We start from the raw sequence: 24,942 nt of genomic DNA, 5'->3' as shown, positions 1-24,942 counted from the left end.
GGCCAGAGAAGACGGTGAGCCACGAGCAGGAGAAATGCTGTGGAGGTGTAAGCAAAAAGCACATATTTCAGAGTCTGTGATAAAGTTTTTTAAAAAGAGGTAAGGATTAAACAGCTCCATGACCTTCTGCATATATATATACACACACACACCACACACACACACACACACATATATGCCTCTTAGCTACCCAATCCTTCAGAGAATCCTTTTTTTTTTTTTTTTTTGGGATGGAGTCTCGCACCTGTTGCCCAGGCTGGAATGCAATGGCATGATCTTGGCTCACTGTAATCTCCGCCCCCTGGGTTCAAGCGATTCTCCTGCCTCAGCCTCCCCAGTAGCTGGGACTACAGGCATGCGCCACCACGCCTGGCTAATTTTGTATTTTTATTAGAGACAGGGTTTCGCCATGTTGGCCAGGCTGGTCTCGAACTCCCGACCTCAGGTGATCCGGCCGCCTCAGCCTCCCAAAGTGCTGGGATTACAGGCATAAGCCATTGTGCCTGGCTCTTTTTTTTTTTAAGACAGAGTCTCACTATGTTGCCCAGGCTGGAGTGCAGTGGTGCAATCTCAGCTCACTACAACTTCTGCCTCCCGGGTTAAAGCGATTCTCCTGCCTCCAGCTCCTGAGTAGCTGGGATTACAGGCGTGCACCACCATACCCGGCTAACTTTTGTACTTTTAGTAGAGACCGGGGTTTCACCATGTTGGCCAGGCTGGTTTCAAACTCCTGACCTCAAGGGATCTGCCTGCCTCAGCCTCCCAAAGTGCTCAGATTACAGGTGTGAGCCACTGCGCCTGGCCAAGAGAATCCTCTTTTACAGTTTTCCATGGCATTATAGACAAGGACTGATGCTGTGCTATGGGTCAGGAAGACAGAAGTCTGAGGAAAGTCAGACCCCATGTCTACTTATGAAGCAGAACTCAAGCCTTGATCATCGAGTCCGGTAATCCTTCAATGGGGTGAGGTAGAGAGAGAAACGGATAACTCCCTGAGTGGAGGAAGACTGCCTAAACTGGTATAGGACACCTCCTTCTGTCCAATTCCCTAGATATCCCAAGTCCTTGGTTAAATATCACTAAATTTTATAATAAAAATATTACTCACGGGACATATAGTATACCAAAACAGGTGAAGGTAAAAAGAAACGCAGGTGAGAACCACTGACTTAGTCCAAAGCCCTACTGTACAGATATCTAGGAATATTTGAAGGAGACATTAATTCAATATTTATTGACTATCTCATGCATTAGAGTAAGTAGTAATGTGTCCAAGGCCAAAGAGTGTGGAAGGGAGTAGGGAAGAGTAGCAGCCCCAGGTAACACTTAAAGCAGAGATACAGGATCTACTAATTCCTGTTCTTACAGGACTAGTGATCAGGCTGTTTTAAGATCCACACCAGAAAACTGGCTGATGCTAATCAATGCTAGAAATTCCCAGGAATATAAAGTCTCTCACAGGTAAGCCACGTTGTATACCCAGCAAAATGTTTTAAAGGGTAAGAGAGAAGTACACAGAGGATAGCCCAGAACTCTGGGTTCAACTTTTGACCTGTTAAATAAAAAGACCTATCCATTGCTCTGAGAAGGGTAAGAGTATACAAGGTATGGCAGAGGCTGCTAGCTGTACCCTGATATTCATTCTTGTCTTCTGTCATAACAACATGACCTCCCGTTTATAAGCGGTACTTGACCATCCAAAATAAGAATTACATTTCCCAGTTTTCCCTGCAGCTAGATGTGGTCATTATGACCAAGTTTTTACTAACAGAAGATGAATGGAAATGATGTGTGCCCTTGAAAGATTTGTCTAGCCCTGCCCTTTCCCATTTCCCTCTTCCACTGGCTGGAATGTAGATGTGATAATAAGCCACCCCTTAGGTGTTACCCTCTATCACATGGCCCAGAGGGTATACCATCATATGGTACATCTAATCACTATTATTTTGGGTCTCTACTAGAGTAGTCAAACCTGTAGCCCAATTAAGAACAGCAACGAAGAAAGGGCAGGGGCAGAATCTAGATGACAACCACCACCACCACCATCACAAAGGACATCACTAAATCATTCCTGCTGCTTGTCCCTGTTGCCTGGGTACTCACTGGCACGCCATGGGACATGAGGGTGTTGGGATTCATGAGGGTGACAAGTTGGTGCAGGAGGTCAGGCTGGCTATCAAATAGTTCAGGTGTCAGCTTCTTCATCACCTCTTCCAAATGTTCTGCTGCAAGTGAGGGCACCCCATACCAGGTCTTCGGCTCACCCCTGCACAAATGGAAAAGGGACACACACAATCACACCTTGGTCATGCAGGGAGCCCACACTGACTTGATTCCCTGGCTCCCCAGGGCCCCACTCACCAGTGGAGGTAGTTAATGGAGTAACTCCAGTGATCCTCAATATGCCAGCAAAAGGCTGAGAAGACCATGCCCACGTAGAGCCAGGGCACCTTCATGCCAGAGATATCTGCATTGATGTGGCACAGTACAGACTGTTCCAACACCGGCATCACATTTAGGTTCCAACCACTGGTAGCATACTCCTGCCAGGTCAGGTATTTGTAAAAAGGGCATGAGGGTTATGCTAAGGAACTGAGATCTTAGTCATTTTCTTTAGCCTAGGGAATCTTAATTTTGAGGTCAGAGACTTTTTTGAAACATCTTAAGAAACATATAGGTTTTCTCCCTACCTCTCCACCAAAAAGCAGACATACAAAATTTCAATTCTATTCACTTCAATTTCTGCAAAATGTACAGATATATCCATCTACCAAAATACCTGCAAGTTAAAAAAAATCCTGCTCTGGATCAAAATGTACCCTTTCTTGGAAGCACAACTAAGCCCTCATTTTCTCCTGTGCATACAAACCCCACCCCCTGAACACTTCTTATGGATGAGCCAGAATCTCATATACCTTCTCATTTAATTTTTATAACAAATTTGCAAGGTAGATCTTATCCCCATTTTAGAGATAAGGAAATGGGCTCGCAGAGGTGAAAGAACCCATCTTCATGTTTGTACATGCCAGGTACCAGACTGTTTTCTTTCATCTCATCTAAATCTCACGGCTACGTAAGACTAGCATAATTATCTTCATCTTACAGAGATATTGAGTTTTTCAGATATTAAATGATTTGCCTAAGTTCACATAGCTGACATGTAACCATGATCATCCACTCACCTCCTCTTCAGGGGTTAGGTGCCGTTTACTGTCACTGACAGGGAAACCGCTGCCAAATTCTTTGGAATGGATGTCAGCTCCATACTCAACAGTCACATCTTCCTCAATGCTATTTACCAGCCTCCAGAACTCCTTCTCCACAAGTTCTGTGGGCACCATCTAGGGGAAGAAAGGTAGCAGTTGACCATGGCCCATCACATCCTGGACCCATTGACCCAGGTGAGCTGAGACCATCTGGCACCAACACCTATGATCCTAGCCCAACACTACCTCAGCCCTCCATCACCTACATGCACGGGCATGTTGAAGTAGTCAGCTTTAAAGGAGTCGGCCATCTCGCCAAAGCTCTGCAGAGTGTATTCCCGGGTAGCCTGCTCAAAGCCAAAGGCTTCTGGGGGCCGCTTACACTCCTAAAACCCAAAGGAGAACATGTCACCAAAACAGAGGCAAAGAGGTGAAGAATCCTCACAAGTGGAACTGGAATATAAGGCGTAGGGAGGGAGAAGAGCCCTAGGTCTGCACTCAAGGCCCCTGAGGCAGGCCTTACTTTATAGCTGTACCTTTTGCTCTTACCACTTCGGCTTAAGTCTTTTCATTCCCCATCATGCTTTTTCTGCTCAGTTCCTCCCTACTGCAATGTCCTTTTCCACTTTCTTTCATTGGTTCTTCAAAACTCAATTCCAGTCTCACAACTTCCAGGGAGTCATCTCATGCTCTTTTCTTCCTTTAGGACTTTATCTAAATGGCTCTGACTTTAATATGCTATCCGGTGTTCTTCTGCCACCATTTTTCCTCTCTCACTAAAATATGATTCTATTTTTTTTTTTTTTTTTTGAGACAGAGTCTTGCTCTGTCGCCCAGACTGGAGTGCAGTGGCACAATCTCAGCTCACTGCAACCTCCACCTCCCAGGTTCAAGCGATTCTCCTGCCTCAGCCTCCCGAGTTGCTGGGATTACAGGTGCCCGCCACCAAGCCTGGCTAATTTTTGTATTTTCAGTAGAGATGGGGTTTCACCATGTTGGCCAGGCTGGTCTCAAACTCCTGACCCTGTGATCCGCCCGCCTTGCCCTCCCAAGTGCTGGGATTACAGGCATGAGCCACCATGCCTGGCCTCTAAAATGTGATTCTATGCAGAATGCTTAGGGAAGTTTTTTTACGCCCAGACTAGAACTATAAGGCTGGGAAAATGGCACTGAATATCCTAGCACCTTGAAAGATGGAAAATGGGGCTGGGCATGGTGGCTCATGCCTGTAATCCCAGCACTTTGGGAGGCTAAGGTGGGTAGATCACATGAGGTCAGGAGTTCGAGACAAGCCTGGCCACCACAGTGAAACTCTGTCTCTACTAAAAATACAAAAACTAGTCAGGCGTGGTGGCAGGCACCTGTAGTCCCAGCTACTCAGGAGGCTGAGGCAGGAGAATCACTTGAACCTGGGAGGCAGAGGTTGCAGTGAGCAGAGATGGCATCACTGCACTCCAGCCTAGGTGACAGAGCAAGATTCTGTCGCAAGAAAAAAAAGAAAAAAGAATGTAATCCCAGCACTCTGGGAGGCCGAGATGGGCGGATCACGAGGTCAGGAGATCGAGACCATCCTGGCTAACATGGTGAAATCCCGTCTCTACTAAAAATACAAAAAAAAAAAAAAAAAAACTAGCCGGGCGAGGTGGCGGGCGCCTGTAGTCCCAGCTACTCAGGAGGCTGAGGCAGGAGAATGGCGTAAACCCAGGAGGCGGAGCTTGCAGTGAGCTGAGATCCGGCCACTGCACTCCAGCCTGGGCGACAGAGCAAGACTCGGTCTCAAAAAAAAAAAAAAAGAAAAAAAGAAAAAAGAAAGAAAGATGGAAAATGAAGACACTGGCTTTTACAGTATAAACCTTCCACTACTTCTGTTCTTGAGACTGTCTCAGAAGACAGGATGTGGGTCTACCTCATTTTGTACCTATGCTCATTATTTTAGATGAGAACGATATGTACCCCAAAATCAGACACACACCATGCTTATGTTTGAAAAATAATGTCAGTCTGATCCACTGACTTATAACCACTTAAGAGAGTCAAGTAGAGTCGATAGTCTTGATACTGTTGGTATCCAAACTCCTCCCCAACTGGAATCTCCACCACTACCAAGGCCAATATGCACTGCCCTGATTTTTCCTCATCTGTGTATGTCTGTGTGTGTGTATGTACGCATGTGCACACCTGGTCTCTACAACCACAGTTGAGTCCCTAAGATAAGGCGAATGTCTGCTCTCCAGAAATCCAGAGGGAAATGTAGAAGATAAGCACCAAGAATTTGGGTGAAGGTAGGAAGTTCATGAAATGTACCTGCCCAACTTCCTGGCTGCTTGGCCCTTACTGCTGCTTCGGCTGCTCTCCTTACTGCCCCTATACCCACAGTAGGCATGCTCTCCTGCTATACCTCTGTTCCTGCTAGTCCTCCACCTCCCAGTCCCGAACAGCCACCTACCTCTCTAGTTAAAGCCTGTATCACTGCCTCAGTCTAAATATAACAAGAGGAAAACAACTAAATAACTATTATACCTATGATATACCATCTGAAAAAAATTCCAGACCTTGATTAAACTTAGTAATACAGAGAAATGGTTATAAAGTAACAAATGAAAATATATAACAAGATCTCAAACTTGTTATAGTTACATATAAGTAACAGCAAAAAGATGAGAAAAAAATATACCAAACTAGTAACAATGGCTATCACTGGGTAGTGGGAAGGCAAGTAATTTGTCTATTTTCCAAAACGTCTTTTCTTCTTTTTTTCAGACAGGGTCTCATTCTGTTGCCCCGGCTGGGGTGCAGTGGCATGGTTTCGGCACACTGCAACCTCTGCCTCCTGGGCTCAAGGGATCCTCCCACCTCAGCCTCCCAAGTAGCTGGGACAACAGGCGTGCGCCACCAGGCCTGGCTAATTTTTGTATCTGTTTTGGTAGAGATGGGGTTTCACCATGTTGCCCAGGCTGGTCTCAAACTTCTGGGCTCAAACGATCCACCCACCTTGGCCTCCCAAAGTGCTAGGATTACAGGCGTGAGCCACCGTGCCCAGCCTCAAACTTTCTAAAAAGGAAAAAAAAAGAACAAAAACTCAGAATTTGAAAGAACATTTTTTTCTTAATATTCCTATCCTTTGGCTGGGCACGGTGGCTCACGACTGTAATCCCAGCACTTTGGGAGGCCGAGGCGGGTGGATCACCAGGTCAGGAGATCGAGACCATCCTGGCTAACATGGTGAAACCCTGTCTCTACTAAAAATACAAAAAATTAGCCAGGCGTGGTGGTGGGCGCCTGTAACCCCAGCTACTCGGGAGGCTGAGGCGGGAGAAAGGCATGAACCTGGGAGGTGGAACTTGCGGTGAGCTGAGATCACGCCACTGCACTCCAGCCTGGGCGACAGAGCGAGACTCTTTCTCAAAAAAAAAAAAAAAGGCCGGGCATGGTGGCTCAAGCCTATAATCCCAGCACTTTGGGAGGCCGAGACGGGCGGATCACGAGGTCAGGAGATCGTGACCATCCTGGCTAACACGGTGAAACCCCGTCTGTACCAAAAAATACAAAAAACTAGCCGGGCGAGGTGGCGGCGCCTGTAGTCCCAGCTACTCGGGAGGCTGAGGCAGGAGAATGGCGGGAACCCGGGAGGTGGAGCTTGCAGTGAGCCGAGATCCGGCCACTGCACTCCAGCCAGGGCATCAGAGCGAGACTCCGTCTCAAAAAAAAAAAAAAAAAATCCTATCCTTCAAGTCTCATTTCTGACATTTTCCCTGATTATTATCCTTAGCCATTTTCCTCTCCTCTGAACTTGTATATCTCAGAGCTCCTAACACACAATTTAGCCTCTGTTTATATGTCACCACATACAGTCTAATTATGATGCTTACCTCTCCAGGTGGTCTGGCAGCTCTTAGAGGACAAAAGCAAAGGCCGAATCTCCTGCTCCTTTCTCCCAAAGCTCTGCCCAGCCTAATCCCACCACAGAGACCCAAAACCTAAGACTATGGCTGAGCTAAGAGGCTGCCCTCAATAAGGCCAGATGAAGGAAGGCAAGAAAGCCCTATGAGGCAGATGTGGAGTGGGGAGGCCTTACCGCCATGACACACTTTGGGCACCGCCAGACACCCTTGGGGATCTCAGGCAGAGGAGGCAGCAGGCAGAAGATGTGGTAGTTGTCATCACAGCCATCACACAGCAGGAGCTTGTCATCCTCATCCCCTCGAGAACACATCCGGCAGACATATGACTCAATCTGCCAGGGGAGAAGAGCAAAAGTTCTCCATTGGAAATCCACTGTGTTTGCTGGCTGAATGATTTACAGTCCTGTACAGGCTAGTCATGCTAGGTCTGGAGCTCAACTGCTTGTATGTACCACCTCCCCAAATAAGCAGGTAGAGCTGCGAGACCAGTCTTTCATCATCCAGTCTTGAATCTTCCCATTTTCATTCATCCAATAAACACTTACTAAACCCATGTTCAGAACTACGCTGGACTCTAGCACAAAGACAAGACATGGTATCCTTCCAAGTATATACAGTACTCTAGAGACATGTGTTCATAAAAATTAAAAATTGCCAATGGCGGTCCATAAAGGGCACTGTGGAGCCTAGAGAAGGAAGCACTCAAAGCAGCTGGAGATAAGGGGGGATAGCCTTGAGATAGGACTTCATTGAAAAGGTGACACCTGAAACTGGCTGAAACCTGAAGGCAAAATAAAACTTGGCAACAGGGCAGAGCACAGGGGGAATATCTTCCAGGCTGAAGAAACAACATGTGCAAAGGATAGGGATGAAAGAGCATAGTGCGTCTTACGGGGAAAAATGAACATACCTACAAGGAGTTCAGTGTGGCTATAGCAGAGGAGTGAGGTGGGCAGTTCTGGGGGATGAGGCTAGAGGTCAGCAGGGACTGGATCATGCATGGCAATGAGGAGCTCAGCCTTTATCCTGAAGCAATGGCGAGGCTCCTTCTCTGGACCCTTCCAGCACTTCATGTTGACAGCACTTGATCACCCTTTCTTGCTCTTTGTTCCATGTGAGTTGGCTTTGTTTCCCCAATTAAGGGAGCTAACTGAGGGCAGGGCCCATGGAGGCCCGCTTTTGTGGTTAATGCGACCTGGTCCAGTGCCATGCAGGGGAATGCTTATTGAAGGGACGAGAAGCAGAACATTAAGAAGTCAGGGCTGGGTCCTTACAAACTGGGCATTGCTGTGGTTCCTCCGCAGCCTCATGGTCATCTTGGTGCACGGTTCTGGGCTGTGACTCAGCTCCTCCTTGCTCTCCAGGAAGGTCTTAGGCGAAGTTGACTCCACCTTCACATCCCCACCTAACTCCTCCTTCACCACTACTGTGGGGGGACACTCGGGCCCCTCCTTATCTGGGAGAGAGAAAAATGGCTGTAAACAGAGGTCTAGGACACTTAGGGCCCTGACTTTTCTCCCCAGGTGAGGCCACCCCAGCCTGTTAGGCCTTACCTTTCTTCCGCAGAGTCTTGTCCTTGGCCATGAGGCCCAGGCCCATCATCTTGGGGCCTGCCCCATAGATCTGTAGCTTTTTCAGCTCTGGATTCTTTTCAATGTCTTCCTCTGTGGGTTCCGGCTGGAAGGAAAGAAGGAAATGAATCAAGACTGCTATCTGGGGCAGACTGTCCCATCCTAAAAGAACAATAACTCAGACTACATATCACCTGATATGCTGGGGGCTGAGGCACAGATGGGCTAAGCCAAGAACTCAGTGTTGCTTTTTGGAGACTGAGGGTAGGTGAGCTGCCTCCTCGGCCCTCTCTCGGAAAGGAATAAAAGACAGGATATCTCAGTTTTCCCAACTGCAAAATGAGAATATTACCTCCTCCCTTATAGTTATGAGGGGGGTTAGGGATAATATATATGAAAAAGCTAGCAGTGTTTGGCATTACCAACAAATGGCAGTGACTAATAGGATCTGCTAAATTACATGCTTCATTGAGCCCAGGGAGTGTCCATCTTGTTCTTGTTGTATTCCAGTGCAAGAAGAATGCCTCGCACATAAGCTTCTGCCTGAAGACATAGCCATAAGGAGCTGGGAACAGTGGTACACACCTGTAGTCCTAGCTACTCAAGAGGCTGAGGCGAGAGGATCACTCAAGCCTAGGAGTTCAAGATTATAGTGCACTATGATCAAGCCTGTGAATAGCCACTGTACTTCAGTCTGGGCAACATAGCAAGACCCTATGTCTCAAAACAAAACAAAAGACACAGGTATAAGGAGAAAGAAGAGTTCTATTTCTATGAGCAGAGTAAGTCCGGAAAGGAACAAAACAGGCAAGAAGAGCAGACATACAAAAGAGGCTGCACAAACAGATCAAGACCCAGCTCAGCAGCTCAGCTGAGAGGGGAGAAAAAAGCAAAAGTGAAGCCAGAGAGAGGCACACACTAACGCTCGGAAGAACTCAGAGAACAAAAGAAGGGATAGTGGAACAGGGAACACAGCTTAGCCAGAGGGAAGGAAAGGACTCCCTCCACCTCAAAGCTCTAAGTTCGAAGAAGGGGAGTACTCACATCAGGCTGCAGTCTCTTGGCCCGCCGGCCATAGCTGTTGAACTTGGAAGGCTGCACAGACTGTCGTAGGGGGATGCTGTGGGGTTTGTATTCCTTGTCCTTCTCCTCATTATCAAATGGACGTGTGTTACACTGCTGGGGACAGGTGAGGGGTAAGGGTCAGGACATGGGACTCCAGCCCGCAAAAGCAAGAACTTCCCTCTACCCTCACCCAATGGCATCCAAAGTAGTGGTCCACTCACCTGACCCACACCAGTAGCCCGTTCCACTGGTCTTTAGCACTGACACGAGCACACACTTTGGGAATTCTTAGTGCCTTTGCTCCCTTCCAGTCACTTCCTCCACCAACCAACCATCTCCCCAACTAAATCAGACGCCATCTCTTCCCACACCTTCTAGCCCAAGCTCTCCCTTATCTGATTTCTCTATCAGTTAAAACTTTGTCACACAACAAATAAGGTAGCCGTACAGATAACTCCAGGACCTCTGACCCTGAGCAGTGCAGAAAGAGAACAAGCATCACTAGGAAAGAGCAGAGTCCAACTCCCAGGTCTTCAGTCCGCCAAACCAGTTTCATTAAGAGCAAGTGTAGAAATCTGTGCTGAAGGGTAAAGCCGCGCCCTGCCCCACTTTGACATCCTTACCACAAGGTTGGCTCCAGATTGGTACATTTCATAGGGATAAACAATGCGTTCGTAGTGGGAGCGTAGCAAGGAGCCAATATTTTTGCCTGGTGGGTAGTTGAGGCGCTGGGCTACCCGAGCCCACCGACGGTCCTTGCAGATAGCTTCATAACCACCTTCCTCCACCACAATCTGAAAAAACAAGCAGGAAAAGACATGGATATTTCATGTGTATTTTTGTGAGGGAGTAGGCCTGTAGAAAGGGCAAAAGGGCAATGAGGGCAACTCTAGTCCCTCACTTCACTGGAGGCTATCCCCTTATCCCAATCTCAAATTGCAGCAAAAGATTCCAAGATGTTCTCATGACAGCTTGTGTGCTACCAAGCTGTGCCCCTTCCATTGCAGCCTAAAGATCTAATATTCAAACTAAGGGGGCCCCCACAGTACCAAGGATATTGGGGTGAGGTGGGGGGGTGCTTGACAAAAACCTGTTCTTACTTTGCTGAGACTGTAGAGGTCCAAGATCCGCCGTTCTACATTGGGAATCTTTAAGGAGGAGCCCTGGATTTCCCAGAATTTGGCAATCTGGTCCAAGTAGTTCAGTTTCACTCTCGTCTGGGCCTGAAGAAAAAATGGCTCAAAGAGGCTGGCCACCCCCTCCCACTGACCACTATCTTTGGGTCCAATCTTAGGGGAGAACAGAGGAATACAGCAGTCCACACTTTCACTACCCAGGGCTTCTTCCAATGAACCGGATCCCAGACTCTAGACAGTACGTAGCCCCACCTCGTTCTCACTTCTTTTGTTTTTTTTTGAGACCGTCTTGCTCTGTCGCCCAAGCTGGAATGGAGTGGTGCAATCACGGCTGACTGTAGACTTGACCTCCTGGGCTCAAGTGATTCTCCTGCCTCAGTCTCCTGAGTAGCTGGAACTACAGGCGCACGCCACCACGACCAGCTAATTTTTGTATTTTTTGTAGCAATGAGGTTTCACCATGTTGCCCAGGCTGGTCTCAAACTCCTAGGCTCAAACAATCCATCCACTTCGGCCTCCCAAAGAGCTGGGATCACAGGTGCGAGCCACTGCACTCAGCCACCTCTCTCTCATTTGTCACCTTCTAGTCAATTAGAGAAGCCCAAGGTCCCAATAGAGAGGGTCACAACTGCCAAAAGCTTTAGATATGTCCTCTGTCAATCTCCCTGACAGGGTCATGTGAGTATTATCACTTCCTCTACAGATGAGGAAACAGAGGCTCAGAGGAGTTAGGTCACACAGCAAACATCAAGATATTTTGGTGCCACATAACTTGAGCTTTGGCTCTCCCTCTGCTACTTATTTGTTATATTGCCTTGAGCAAATCAGTTCCGCTGTGGACTCCTTTTTTCTTTTACCAATAATTATAAACGGAAAATAACTGCATAGTCCACTTACCCCAGAGGGGTAGACTTAATGAGGGGAACAGTGAAGATCCTCTGCAGATTTCAGAATTATATCTAAGCTCTAGGCATGTTTCAGAGAAAGAAAGCTCCAAAATGGCACATGCACCTCCTTATGTACCACCAAACTTGTTCCATGGTGGCTAAAGGGTGAAAGTGCATGCTACAATTATAGACAGAATGGCCTAGAACTAAGAGATGGTATATCGGAGTAGCACTAGCACCTGGCCAACCCAGGACCCAATGTGGGCCAAAGAGACTAGGAACAAGATATGTATCATGCTTCCCTGAAATCTCAGTAACCAAGAAGGACTCCCATAGGCCCCAAGTCTATAACCTCCTCACTCCAGTCAGAGGGCCTGGTTCTTGGGGAACTAGATAGTCACTACCATTCGCTACCTTGCCCTGATCCCATTAGGGGGAACAAAGACAGCTCTTTCCATTTCATAGCTGAGAAAAACTAAGGTCTATTTGTGCAAAGAAACAACCTACAGTTCCTCAGCTGTGAGAACCCTCAAAGGGCAAGGAAGTGCTCCCTCGACCTCAGCCCCTTAGCTTTCTGAAGTTGGCCTCATCCCTGCTCCTTCTCATTAGCCAGCACTCCCTCTATAGAAAACCTGCCCTTGTGTCATGCTAGGCAACATCTTGCCCAAGCTGTACCCCTATAAACCTGACAAGATATATTTTTCTTTTCTGAGATGGGGTCTTGCTATGTTGCCCAAACTGGTCTTGAACTCCTGGACTCAAACAATCCTCCCACCTTAGCTTCCCAAAATGTTAATAGTGCTGAGGCTGAGGAACTCTGGTCTAGAACACAAGTGAACTTTTAGGGTGTAAGTATTCAGCTGGGCCTGGGCCTAATCCCCACCCCTTGGACATCTAGTAAGATTTGTGGGTACATAATAATGGGGGAGGGAGTGGCAGCATATGCCTAACCTAGAGCTTCCATGGAAAACTCCAGGATCTTACGTGGAAATGGCTTCAGTGAGCCTAATCTACTACCCCAGGCATTCTCTAGCAGGGAAAACCCCACCTGTCCATGAAAAGGGCCTGGACTTCCTGTACAGAACAAAAGGGAGAAGGAAAATCCTACCTGCCTGACCCCTTGCCAAGTCTCTAACCATTCCAGCCTCCACAGAGCCCAGTTCTTGTGTTGTTCTGCCCATCTACCTAAACTCCCACCTTACCAAGCACCCATGGAAGGAAAGTAGAAAGCACAGGGCTGTGGATGAATTGGATATATGAAGCCACATTCAGCTGGCCAAGGAAGAAGGGGTATCAGCCAGTTCCATATTTCCTTTTTGTTGACTCAGCTAGGGGAGGCTAGTTCACAGGGGAGCTTCAGAAGTAACAAACCTTTGTGAGAAAGAGATATATGTCCCTAGCCTTTGGGCTATCAAATCACAAATGCTAAATGCGCCTGGCTCTTGGTTATATTTAGAGTTCTAAAGCTTCTTCCATGCCCTGGGCACACTAAAGTAATGCAATTTCACAGAAGAGAGAATAAAGGCCTAGCTAGGTTAAAGTACCTCAGTCAGAGAAACTACAAGGGAAGTAGGATTAGAACTCAGGTATCCATTCTCCCAACCCCACCACCAGCTCCTAGTCTTCTCACCTCTAGCTCATTCAGCCTCTGGATTCGGGGGGTAAACCTGAAGTTGTCCACTTCCACAGCAAAGGGTGGCTGCCAGTCCTGAGAGGGTAGAGAGGTGAAAGGGACTTGAGTTATCTCAGCATAGTGTAAGACCGAACTCACCAAAAGCAGCTCGGAATCTCACTGGCACCTTCCCAGACCTCTAGCCACTCCAGACCCTTTAACCTGCAAACATCCTACCCAACCACCCACCCCCACCTCCCCCCAGAACTCACAAGAGTCTAGCAGCCCTCAAGTCCACACCAAGGCCCCATGCACATGCCCTAGGAAACTTCTCCTGAGTCCCACCAACAGTACAGTGCCAGGATTTCAAGAAATTAAGAGATGGAGCCTCTGTTTTGTTGACCTTAAACCTTCTCCACACCCACATTAACTCCTTATCCCCTAGGCATGTGCTGTAGGACACACAGGCCTGGGAGTACTGGAAAGCACACAGGATCTAGAGTCAGAAGACATGGGTTCACATTCTAGATCTGCTACTTACTAGCTATGAGATTTTAGCTTTCTGAACTTGTTTTCTCATCCGTGAGGTGGCAATATGAACTCTAGCCTGGCTTCCTCACAAGACCAATAAGGAAAATTAAAACTAGTTTTCAAATGAAAATGTTATTCAAAGGAGTTATCGTTATGACCTGACATCTAAGGCTGACCACACCTCACAATACACATGCAGGGTAGCTTAGCTCTGATTCTGGCAGGACGTAAAGGTTTGGCCCTTTAATGTTTGTTCTCTCAGTTTAAGGGCCTGAGATAGACACTGCAGGGAAGAGCAAGGAACAGGGAGCAAGTACGTGTATCACTCACCCAGTCTGGAAGGCTTCCTGTGGATCCTCTCTCATACACCTGCCTGGTACAGGAAGAGGCAGGGGAGGGAGCTCCAGGGGGTGGGGTTAAGAGCTGGGATGCCTGACCGTGGTGGCAAAGAATGGGAGGATTTGGGGAGGGAAGTCAGGTAAGGATCATGAAAGTGGAAGAAACTCTGTCCTGCCAAGTTGGAGCTTGCTGTGTCCTGCCCAAAGGTCAGCTGTGAAGAACCCACTCTCCAACACCCCTTTCCAACCTGCTACACAGTCCTCTCCTTCCCAGAGCCCTGGTTCCTGCTGGGTTGGCAAAATGAACCTAAAGTAACCTAAACCAATGCTCGAGGAAAGTGAGGCTCAGAGAAAAAAAGTGAAATTTCCAAAATTACATGCTGAGTTAGTGGTGGAGCCAAGAACCCACGTCTTCTGACCTCTGATCCAAGGCCTTTGCAGACACCAGTGTTCATACATATATGCATACACATGGGTGGGGGGGAGACAGTAAAAGAGAAGAAAAACTGCTGACCTCTCCTGCACACACACTTTTAGAAAATGGGCTAGAGGACTCACACTTGCATGCATACACAGACCACACTCCCCTTCCCCTACCAGCCAAAGCAGGTGGCAAATATCTGGGGCTCAGGAAGCAGGGACCAAAACAAAAAAAAGAAAAAAAAAAAAAAAACGCAGGCCAAAATGGTATGGCTCAAATCCAGACAAGCTCCCTGTGCCCGCTTGCCTCTCATCAGGATAGGGCAGTCCCCTCAGCACAGGTAACCCAGCTAAAAGGGTGCTCAACCCCAAAACTCCGGGCACTCTTCTTTCCTGCTGAATCAAATTCTAGACAACCAGTGCAACATCAAGCACCTGACAGGAAATGGCAGCCCTGGAATGCTACAGCAGGAGCCATGGATGCAACAGATACCTGGGAAGGCCCTGCAAACCGCCTGTCTTCATTTCCAGACTATCGTATGCCAAATGCTCAGTATGTTGGTATTACTGGGATGTGGTGATAAAAAAGGCTGGCTACCTGATGAAGAAAGCAAGATCCCTCCAAACTCCCCTGGGTCTACTCAGGGTACCCACAACTCTCCTCCCACCCATCTTTCCCAGGCATAGCAGTCACCTGCCCAGCAATTCAGGCCCGAAACCATCCTTCCTCCAGCAAACCTCCAATTCCCAGGCACCCACCCATATACAGGTTCCCACCCTGGGCCCAAGCATCACTTGAGCAAGTACTTCAAACTTCAACCAGAAGGCGGCCAGCTGCCTAAAGGTGGCCTAGGAGCAGCCATAGAGAAGGAAAACACCAAACCAAACCAGAGAGCCAGGTATCCTGGATTAGAGGGAAGCACACTGTTGACCAGTGAAAAGAAGCAAAATAAAGGATGGCCTCCTGCTGGCCATGCACACCTGGGACATGTCACTCTTCCCCTTCCTGATCCCCCAAAGCAGGGTAACAACACGGGCACAAGGCCAGCCTGCCTAAAAGTCAGTCCAAGATAGAAAAAAAGGAATTCAGGCCTCAACTACCCCCATGTCAGCTACGCCTCTTTTCCCACAGGTTTGCCCAACTACTTCAGGGAGTGCCTCCTTGAGGCTGCCCAGGACTCCTGCCTCTCCCTTCCACTAGCCTTCCTGATCCTCTACCCACTGCCACTCCCTCACCATGGACAAGGATACCTCAGAAATCTGTGGCCAGACTCCAAGAAGGAAGAAATTAGCTTACCCAACAACTCCTAGAGGATCTATCTGAAACCACCCTAGATCTGTGGCTGAGCACCAGAAAGCACCAAGTTGGATAAGGAGGCCTGTGGTGCCCTCCTCAGGTAGGAATGAAGCTTCCTATTCCATTTCAGCCAGGAGACACCCACTCAAAAACACCCTTTTCCAGCAAAGCTCAATTTCTGCGCTTGGAATCCCAAGTGATCACTGAACATTATCATCACTTTTCCACCATACCAGCAAGGCAGCAGCTTGCCCTAGCCCTTGAGGGACTTCTAGCCTGAAGCCAGGCCTAGGAGGAAAGCTATGGCCTTTGTTGCTGACCCCTGTGAATCATGTTCCAAAGGGGACAGAATTCCAAGGCTTCATTCTGTTCTGGGGGCCCAAGAGTGCCCTATCCTCTGGGATCTCCTACATCCTGGTCCAGAGCAGAGTAGAAATCTTCTGAGAAGGACTCACACTCCACCACCAAGCTGACCGGTCCAAACATCTCCATAGGAAGTCAAGTCTGCGGGATGATGTGCAGAAAAGGCCTTGACATTGCCTTCGATGAGGAAAATAAGAGGACAATTCCCTGAACCCACCTCAAGGGAGACAGAGCAATCCCTGTGAGACTGATTTCCTGACTGGTCCAGCAGGCCAGGATATTATCATAGATGAATTGGCCTGGCAGGGTATGAGTAAATATGAGTCAACCTACATAGGAATAAACCAATGACCACATCAAACACCCTCACAGTCACAATTACCACTTATCTAGTGCCTACTACATACAGACGCTACCTAGTTTAATTCAATCCTCTAAATAACCATTCCTGGGACCCATTTCACAGGCTCGGAGAGATTACTTCTACTTTCCCAAGGTCACACAGCTGCTAAGCTTCAAAGTGGAGTTTTGAACTCAAGTCTGTCTCCCTTCAGGGCTGCGATCTTTCTATTAATACTATACCATGCTGCCTGCCTTAAGGGAAGTGATGACAACAGATTGGAGAAACGCCTTATTTTTACAGCCTCGACCTAGGTGGCCCGGGCTAACTAAGAGATGTGCGAGGTGCCTCTCTGTGAACTCCCTCCGGCCCACTAGGAATCCCTGTCTTAAACCCAGAATGATTCTGAAGAGCCGAAGTGGGGGTGGATCTCTGACTCCAGGTCACCTGTGGGCCTCACACCACGAGAAGACCCCCGGCCCAACACCTTTTTCCGATCCGCGCCGCATCCACAACGGTCCCAGCCACCCACTCTCCCCACCTCGAGCTGCCCTCCGCCCCAGACTTCGCTGCTGGCTATCCTACTGCTTCATTCCCCGTCTCGCCGCCGGCGAAAACCGGCCCCGGGGCTTACCGCAGGTGGGCGGATCTTGCAAATGCCCGATTTCTCTGCGATGGGCCTGATTTTCGCGATGTAGCCAAGAGGGTCTCGGAACTCGGCCCAGCTAGGCTCGAACACTGGGCACTCCGGCGGCGGTAGGAAATCGTCGGACCCCGGCTCCATGGTGGGCCTGAGGTCTTGGGCCAGGGATCAGGAGGGCTTGGACCGCCCTTAAGGACTCATGGCGCCGCCGCTGTTTGAAGCCGAGGCAATGCTCGGAGGCTAGGCCTAAGCGGGGCAGCCGCCGCCCGCCGAGGGCCTAGAGGGGCGTGTGGCCGTCGTGCTCTGAGAGTCTCAAGCTGACGCTACTGCTACCGCCTCTTCGTCCTGCTCCGTTTCTTCCAAACTGTGTCGTTGCCTCCACACTACCGCAGCCTTCGCCACCACAGTTACCTCCCAAACACCGCGGCCTTCATCGCCGCCGCCGCCGCCATCTTGGTTTGTCAGCGTCTCCCCTCCCCACACCACAACAAACCGGATCCTTCCGCGGGGTGTCCTTCCGAGCCTCGTATACTTTGCGTCACACCAAGCCCTAGGAAATCTTCAGATAGTGGAGACCGAGCTAAATAGGCTGCTATGGGTTCTATTTGGAAGGGGTTACTCAAAAGTACCACCCCCGATTGAGAGAAAATAGTTCATTGCAACGGCGGAGGAACAAGATTGTAATTAGTTTGCCGGAGCCTCTTTCCGGATGGACCGGCGGTGCACGTTTAAAGGCCAGTGATGCGCATGCGCGTTATGGAGACCGGAAGAGGAGCTGGTGTCCGTGGTGGTGGAGCCAACCGGCACTCCCTCGCAGACCTCAACCGGCTCGCTATCCCAGCACCAGCGTTCTGTGTCCCTTCTCCTTGGTCTTACCGGTATGGGCTGCGGAAGGCGGCTTTGGGAGTCTGATTGCAAAGGACCCCTTCTGCTGGCCCGCGGGGTGGGGGGAGATGTACTAGTCTCCAGCTCTAGACACTGACACCTCTGGGGCTTTGAAATAAGGCAGGCAGGAAGCTGCTTACTCCCTGGGGATTATGGTTTTTTAGAATCCTGAGTCCCAAGTAAAGCAGGAAATCTTTATTTCATCCAAGGTTACAGGTAGAGCGATGGGGTTTCGATTCTTACCCCCCAAAAGTCACTGGGAGTCAGCATTTTAATGAATGCTTTCAACTGTTCTGTATTCACTTTTACCGTGTACACATTTGTTGCATACACTCCGACAAAATAAGCCTGTTTAACTATTGGATGTTTAGCAACGGCGTATTTATTCAGTGTCTACTGTGTAAAACACCTGTTTGCCCATTTGTGAGCCTGCAGTGTACTTTCCAAACATCCGTGTACTTTGATTGTATTTATTGTGTATAGCCCCTGTGCATTTGGTACCAATTGTATGTACATTTAGTCCTATTGTGTGCATGTTCCTTGAGCAGTTTCTGAATAGGTTCATTGCAACTACAGTACTTTGAATGAGTATCAAACCAGTATTTTGTACACATACATCAGACATCTAGTGATTGGAGGATCATCTATGTCATTCATCAGCTGTGGACCTACTGCATATAGTTTGAACACCTACTGTGCAAATATTTGAGTACTTGTGTACATGCTGATTAAGTAATTTTGTTTTCCCCCATCAGACTATGAATTCCTCAAGGGCAGGGACCATGTGGCCTTATACCTCCTTAGCACTTGGCGTGTTAAGCAGTAAATTAATGTTGAATAAACAAAAGAAAAATGAATAAATGTCCTTAGCATATATTGACTGAAAAATATGTATACTTTTTGCAAACATTTCCTGTTTAACATATTAAACGTCCACTGTAAGCTTAAGGCAGGTAGGGAGTGTCATACCTTCGTGCAGTTAACTGTTCCTAATCAGATACTGTGCCAATTAGGTCCATCCTGCCTACTTCAGGACTGAGCTAAAGACATCCTAGCTGAGGGAACAGGGCACACAGGTAGGAGCTCACGCCCTGGGCTCAAAGAGTCATGCCTTGCAGTCCCACCAGCTCTGCCATTTTCTAGTTTGTAACCTTGAACAAGTCCCAACTTCTGTAACTGAAATGGGGATACTACATACCTTGCAGAATTGTCGTGTACTTGGCACATAGCAGGCCCTCAGTATCTGGTAGCTGTTATTTTTATTTCTGAGAGTCAACAACCAATATGCCAAAACTCATTAAGATCTCCTTTGTGTCAGACACTGCTAGTGCTTTTATTTTTTTTATCGTCTGAATCCTTATATTACCTTCAGTGTTCAAGATCTTTATCCCCACTTGGCTCGTGTGGAGACTTGTCCCAAGTAACAAAGATATTAAGTGACATCTTTCTAGTTTTCTAGGTGTCAGGGGAAACCTCAGCCCCTCTCCACCAGAAACACAGGTGGATAGTCCAACTGAACAGCTGTCTGGACAGGAAGCAGGAAAGCTAGGCAAAGTGATGCTAATCACAGTAATATCACTAGCCTCTCACATGGATAAGCATCTAATTGCCTACATGGCTAGTTCATGCCAATTATTTCCCTTAGTCTTTGCAACAGTCTTCGGAAAGATGTAGGTGAATTTACCCAGTCTGTAGATGAGGAACCAAGTTTCAGAAAGGTTAAACAACTTGCCCAATGTTACACAGGAAGTTGCTGACTCTGGTCAAATGCTCTTCCTGTCGTTTGCCCTCACCAGGAATAGAGGAGGTGAGGGAAAAGGGAGCTGCTGGGGTGAGAGGTAGGGTGGTGGAGCAGGGCCCAGTCCTTGGCAATATGGGGCATGCAGGGCCTGGAGCTTGGACTGCCCATCAGGCAGCACCCCCAGGCCACCGTGGCTGTGACCGTGATGGTAGTGGTGGTGGTGGTGTGTGAAAGAAGCAGATGAAAAGGAGGCAGAGGCCTGGCCAGGGAAGGGTGAGGAGAATCTAGAAGGTGGGAGAATACGGTAGATCCTAGGCTGAAGGAAGTTCAGCCTTTCATCTAGAGGCAGTTCAGGGAAGGACAAAGAGCATGAGTCAGGAATCAGGAGGCCAGATTTTGGGTCTCAGCTCTGCACAGTCTTCCTACAGGCTTCTTTGAGGTACTTTAGCCCAGACACCCCTGTCCTGGAAAATTAAATAGAAATCACGTAGTCTTTGAAGCCAGTGAGATAGACTTTATTCGTTTACAAATATTTATTAAATTTCTGTTATGCACCAGAAAATTTTCTGGGCACTGGGAATATAATGGTGACCAAGACAGATGTAGTCTCTACTTTCCTGGAGCTGACATGCACCCACTGAGATCTGCCAAGTACCTCACCTTCCTGAGCCTTTTCTCCTTTATATAATGAAGCGAAATAATCCCTTCCTCACAGTGTTGTTAGGAGGATTAGAGATAATGATGACTGCCATTCATCAAGGGCCAGGTGCTATGAAGTAGGTATTATTATCCCCATCCTACAGATGAGGAAACTGAAGCTCAGGGAAGTGTAAACTTATTCAAGTCACATGGCTAGTAAGTGCAGGACCAGAACTCAAACTCAGGTCTGTCTGACTGTCGTACAACTCTGCCTGTAAAAGTCTCAGATGGTGCTCCCAATGTAGTAAGGCATTCAGGAAATGGGTTTGTTCCCCAAGCCATGGGTCTTGCTGGGGGCCAACCAGAGTCTAGGCGCTGCGGACTTAAGAACCGGGATGCATCAAGGAGCTCACCCCAGACTGGGGGCTGGCTTGGCCTCACCTATCCACCTGGGAGACAGGGTCTGACATGGAGTTGGTGCAGAGCAGTGACTGGAAGGCTCATCTGGGCTCAAAACCACACTCACCCCATTCGTGTTTTGTGTATCAACTGGGCAACGCTGACTTTGTGTCTCACTTTTTTGGTTTGTAAAATATGGTCTCTTCCAGTTCTGAAGTAGGTTTGAGTTGTTGGTTCTGATTCCTAAATAGCTCTAGAATCCATCCCCTCCTCCTCGCCATCTTCCACTCCTCTTGTGAGCCTTTTACTATCTCTAGCCTTTACTCTTAAAAGAACCTCCTCAAGGTATCTGTGTGAACTCATGGTTTATTAGACAGAGACAGAGAGAGAAATATCGATGTCTGGTATAGAAATACAGATGTATAGTATGTGCTTAATACATATACATAACAACAAAATGATTTATCCAAAATAATGTTAATTCAAAATGAATTATGACAGTAGTGGATTACAACTCACTGGTTAAAATAAAAATCCATGACTCCACATTGATATAAGTAAATGAAGTGAGAGAAAAGGGAAAGTAGAATTCTAAATTATATAGAAGGAATGATGGAGCTAGAAAATCGTCAATGGATGCTCAAACCTTTACAAAATGAAAGAGCAAGCTCTTCAAATATTGCTGTAACACCTAGTGCCCAAATCTTGGTTTCTAAATGTCATTCTCTACTAAAAAAAACCAGGGCTCCTTGGAAGGGCTCAAAAAAAGATAGAGATGTGCCACAGGACACAGGGGCTTAGAGGGCTTCTTACTGGCCAAATCTGAGGTTGTGAATATCAAAATAAAGAATGATGTTAATGGGTTATATATAAACCATTGAGTGAAATAAACAATCATTAAGTCCATAAGGATATAAATAAATAAATGTAGAAGGGAAAGCCCTCCCTTATAGTGGAAAGCCAACTAAGACATGCCCAGGCCGGGTGCAGTGGCTCATGCCTGTAGTCCCAACACTTTGGGAGGACTGCTTGAGGCCAGGAGTTTGAGACCAGCCTGGGTAACCTAGCAAGACCTCCATCTCTATAAAAATTTTTTAAATTAGCTGGGCGTGGTGGTGTGTGGCTGTGGTCCCAGCTACATGGAAGGCTGAGGTGGGAGGATCACTTGAACCCAGGAGTTCGAAGCTGCAGTGGGCTATGATCGCACCACTGCACTGGGCAATGGGATGAGACCCTGTCTCAAAAAAGAAAAAAAAAAGACATATTGAAAGAATGATGGCATTTGAAAATCACCATTTGACAACCTCAGCCATAATAATTGTTCCAGTGAACGCTAAAACTAGTGAGTGAAAGTTTGAGGAGTAACAACATTTCCATTCATCTCTCCACAAGATACTCATCCACTACAATGGGGAAGTGGTAACTTTACAGTGGAGATATTAGATAGCCCAATTTGTTACCTGGTCTTACTTTAGCTGCTGCTGATGCCAGCCTGAGAAACCTGTTGGCAACAGAGTCACAGGGAGCAGCTGGGGAGACCTGCCTGTCTCCACGCTGCACCATGTGCTGTGCCCACTGCTGGAGCTCCAGTTCCCATTCCTTTCTTACTGTGCTACTAACACATTGCATTCGCTCACACCTCCAGGCCTTTTCATGCGCTGCTCCCTCTAACAAATGCCCTTCTCTGTCAGGCTAAGTCCTACTCACCCTTCAAGACCACTCCACTAAAAGGGTGGCTCCAGAAAACGGTGCCTGACCCCACCCACACACCCCAAGTTGGGTTTTCCCCTCCTCTGTGTTCCCACACACCCAGGGCTTCCTTCTGGGCCTGTACTTACTTTATCATCTTCACATTATCCCCACCAGGCTGTCTGTCCACTCCTGAAACTCTTGTCCTACACTGTCTGACGTGGTAGCCACTTACCCACATGTGCTTATTTATTTACATTTAAATTTAATAAAATGAAAAGTGCAGTTCCTCAGTTGCACTAGCCACATTTTGAGTGCTCAGTAGCCACATGTGGCTAGTGGTTACTGTATTGAACAGCACAGGTAAGGGACATTTTGCTTATCACAGACAGACCTTATTGGACAGCACTGGAGAGCAAACATAAGAATTCTGAGATTCTAGAACCTTTGTCCTTTGTGTTTGTTTGTTTGTTTGTTGGTTGGTTTGTTTTTGAGACAGAGTCTCCCTCTGTCACCCAGGCTGGAGTGCATTGGCGCGATCTTGCTCGGCTCACTGCAACCTCCGCCTGGCAGGTTCAAGCAATTCGGTTCTTTGTTATGTGTTGTCTCTCCCCATCTGCATCCCCAGAGAGATTGGCAGCAGCACCTTTGATATAAGAATAGTCAATGGGCTTGCTGTCTTCAGGTCCTCAGAGAAATGGGGAAGTGAGGAGATGAACTACCCCTCCACAGTCTGGACAGTGCATTTCTGGAGGGGTGGAGGGGGTGAGGAGCACGGACAGCCCAGCACTGGGACTGCAATGAGGACTGGAGGAGGAGAATTTAGGAAACAGTTGAAGGAAGCATGAGGAGCTCCCAGAGGGGCCCGGAAACTTGGTACACAGGTTGCATCAATCAGTAAATCAACCAATGCAAAGATACCTAACTCTGAGACTTAGAAAGAACCGTTCGTTCATTCATTTGATCAACAAAATTTTAGTGCCATCTGTGCTGTGCCAGGCACTATATGGGGCAATGCTCTGGATGGAGATGATTCAGACCAGTGTCACTCCCAAGCCACTTAAGGTATGGTGGGGAAGGATCTCAGAGAATGTGATGAAGGGCACATTTTGTGAAGGATGGGTTCTTCAAGCCCATCTTGCAAGGGTTGGGAAAACCTTCATCAGGGATGTTGGGGGGAGTATCGTGGCAGGGGGGAAAGGCACAAGTAAAATGCTGAGTTCGGAAAGTACACAGAGGCATTTTTGGGGAACAGTAAGTGGATGGCCAATGTGTGGGTGAGGAATGAGAGTTAGGACCACAGAGATTGGCTGGGCCACCTTGTGGAACACCTCCCATGTCAAGATAAGTGGTCTCTGTAGGTGACTTACTGTGTGTCTGGCCATGAGGTAGGCACTTCACATGCATCTGTTAACTGTCCTGCAAGGTTATTATCCCCATCTTACAGGTGGAAAGCCAGGCTCTGAAGGCTAGGTGACTTGCCAAATGCAGCACAGGCAAGTCACTGAGCCAGGATTTGAGTGCTAAAAGCTGAGCTTTGGAAAAATGCGACCAGAATCAAGCTGAAGGTAGGGAAACGATCGTGCAGCTTGGTTCAGCAGGGAAGAAAACTAAAAAATGTTGATTGGACTTGATTCAGGACCTTGTGGGTCTAAGCTCTTCAAACCCTCACGTCTGGTCCATAAGGCAGCATCAAATGTGTAGGTGGCCCCAGCTGCTGCTTTTGCTAGTTGTCTTACCTGGGACACCTTTAAACATGCATACAAGGAAGAAAACAAAGAATTGGTCTGAGCTGCTAAGAGCGAGGCCATCCAAACCATTCCCTTTTAGAGGCCATTCCAGATTCTAGGAAGGCAGCAAAAATAGTGACTGAATGCTGCTTCTGGGGACCCTGCTGACTTTAACCAAGAACCATGGCTCAACCCCACTTCTCCTGCGCTAGGCTAAGATCCAGGACATAATCAGTGATGCTAGAAACACGTCCGTTTCAGAGGCAAGAGGTTTGGGAGGACTGGAAAGGGCCCTGGGGCTAGAAGTCAGGAAACCTCATCCTGACTTGCTGAGTGGCCTCGGGAGAGACTCTTCCCTTCTCTCAGCCTGTCCCTTCTCTGTAAATGAAAGGGAGTCCAGCTCTTTGGTATCTAACATCCCAAGTACATATGCAGAGCTCTTAAAATGTATCTAGCCCTGTGCCTTCCAAATCACTCTCCCACCCTCAAGGATAGAAATGTGGCCAGCCATTGTGGGGATGAGGAGAAGCTCCCAAGCCAGGCCAGGC

The 24,942-nt window shown here is 47.9% G+C and overlaps 1 protein-coding gene across 1 annotated transcript in view; it reads right to left on the bottom strand.

Moving 5' to 3' along the window:
* The window catches only part of KDM5C (lysine demethylase 5C), a 33,542-nt gene extending 16,090 nt beyond the window's left edge, over positions 1–17,452 (bottom strand). The window contains 12 exon segments of the mRNA XM_033201454.1: positions 2,104–2,266; positions 2,362–2,543; positions 3,183–3,341; positions 3,473–3,592; positions 7,282–7,440; positions 8,383–8,564; positions 8,662–8,785; positions 9,724–9,858; positions 10,368–10,538; positions 10,845–10,967; positions 13,398–13,475; positions 17,303–17,452. Of these exon segments, the coding sequence (XP_033057345.1) occupies positions 2,104–2,266; positions 2,362–2,543; positions 3,183–3,341; positions 3,473–3,592; positions 7,282–7,440; positions 8,383–8,564; positions 8,662–8,785; positions 9,724–9,858; positions 10,368–10,538; positions 10,845–10,967; positions 13,398–13,475; positions 17,303–17,452 (1,746 nt within the window).
* Positions 17,453–24,942: the final 7,490 nt, after the last annotated feature.

The sequence above is a fragment of the Trachypithecus francoisi genome, unplaced genomic scaffold (genome assembly GCF_009764315.1).
Source record: "Trachypithecus francoisi isolate TF-2019V2 unplaced genomic scaffold, Tfra_2.0 Lachesis_group6, whole genome shotgun sequence".
Taxonomy (NCBI): Eukaryota; Metazoa; Chordata; class Mammalia; order Primates; family Cercopithecidae; genus Trachypithecus; species Trachypithecus francoisi.
Note: the sequence above shows the minus strand (reverse complement) of the source record. Positions and strands in the feature narration are given on the sequence as shown.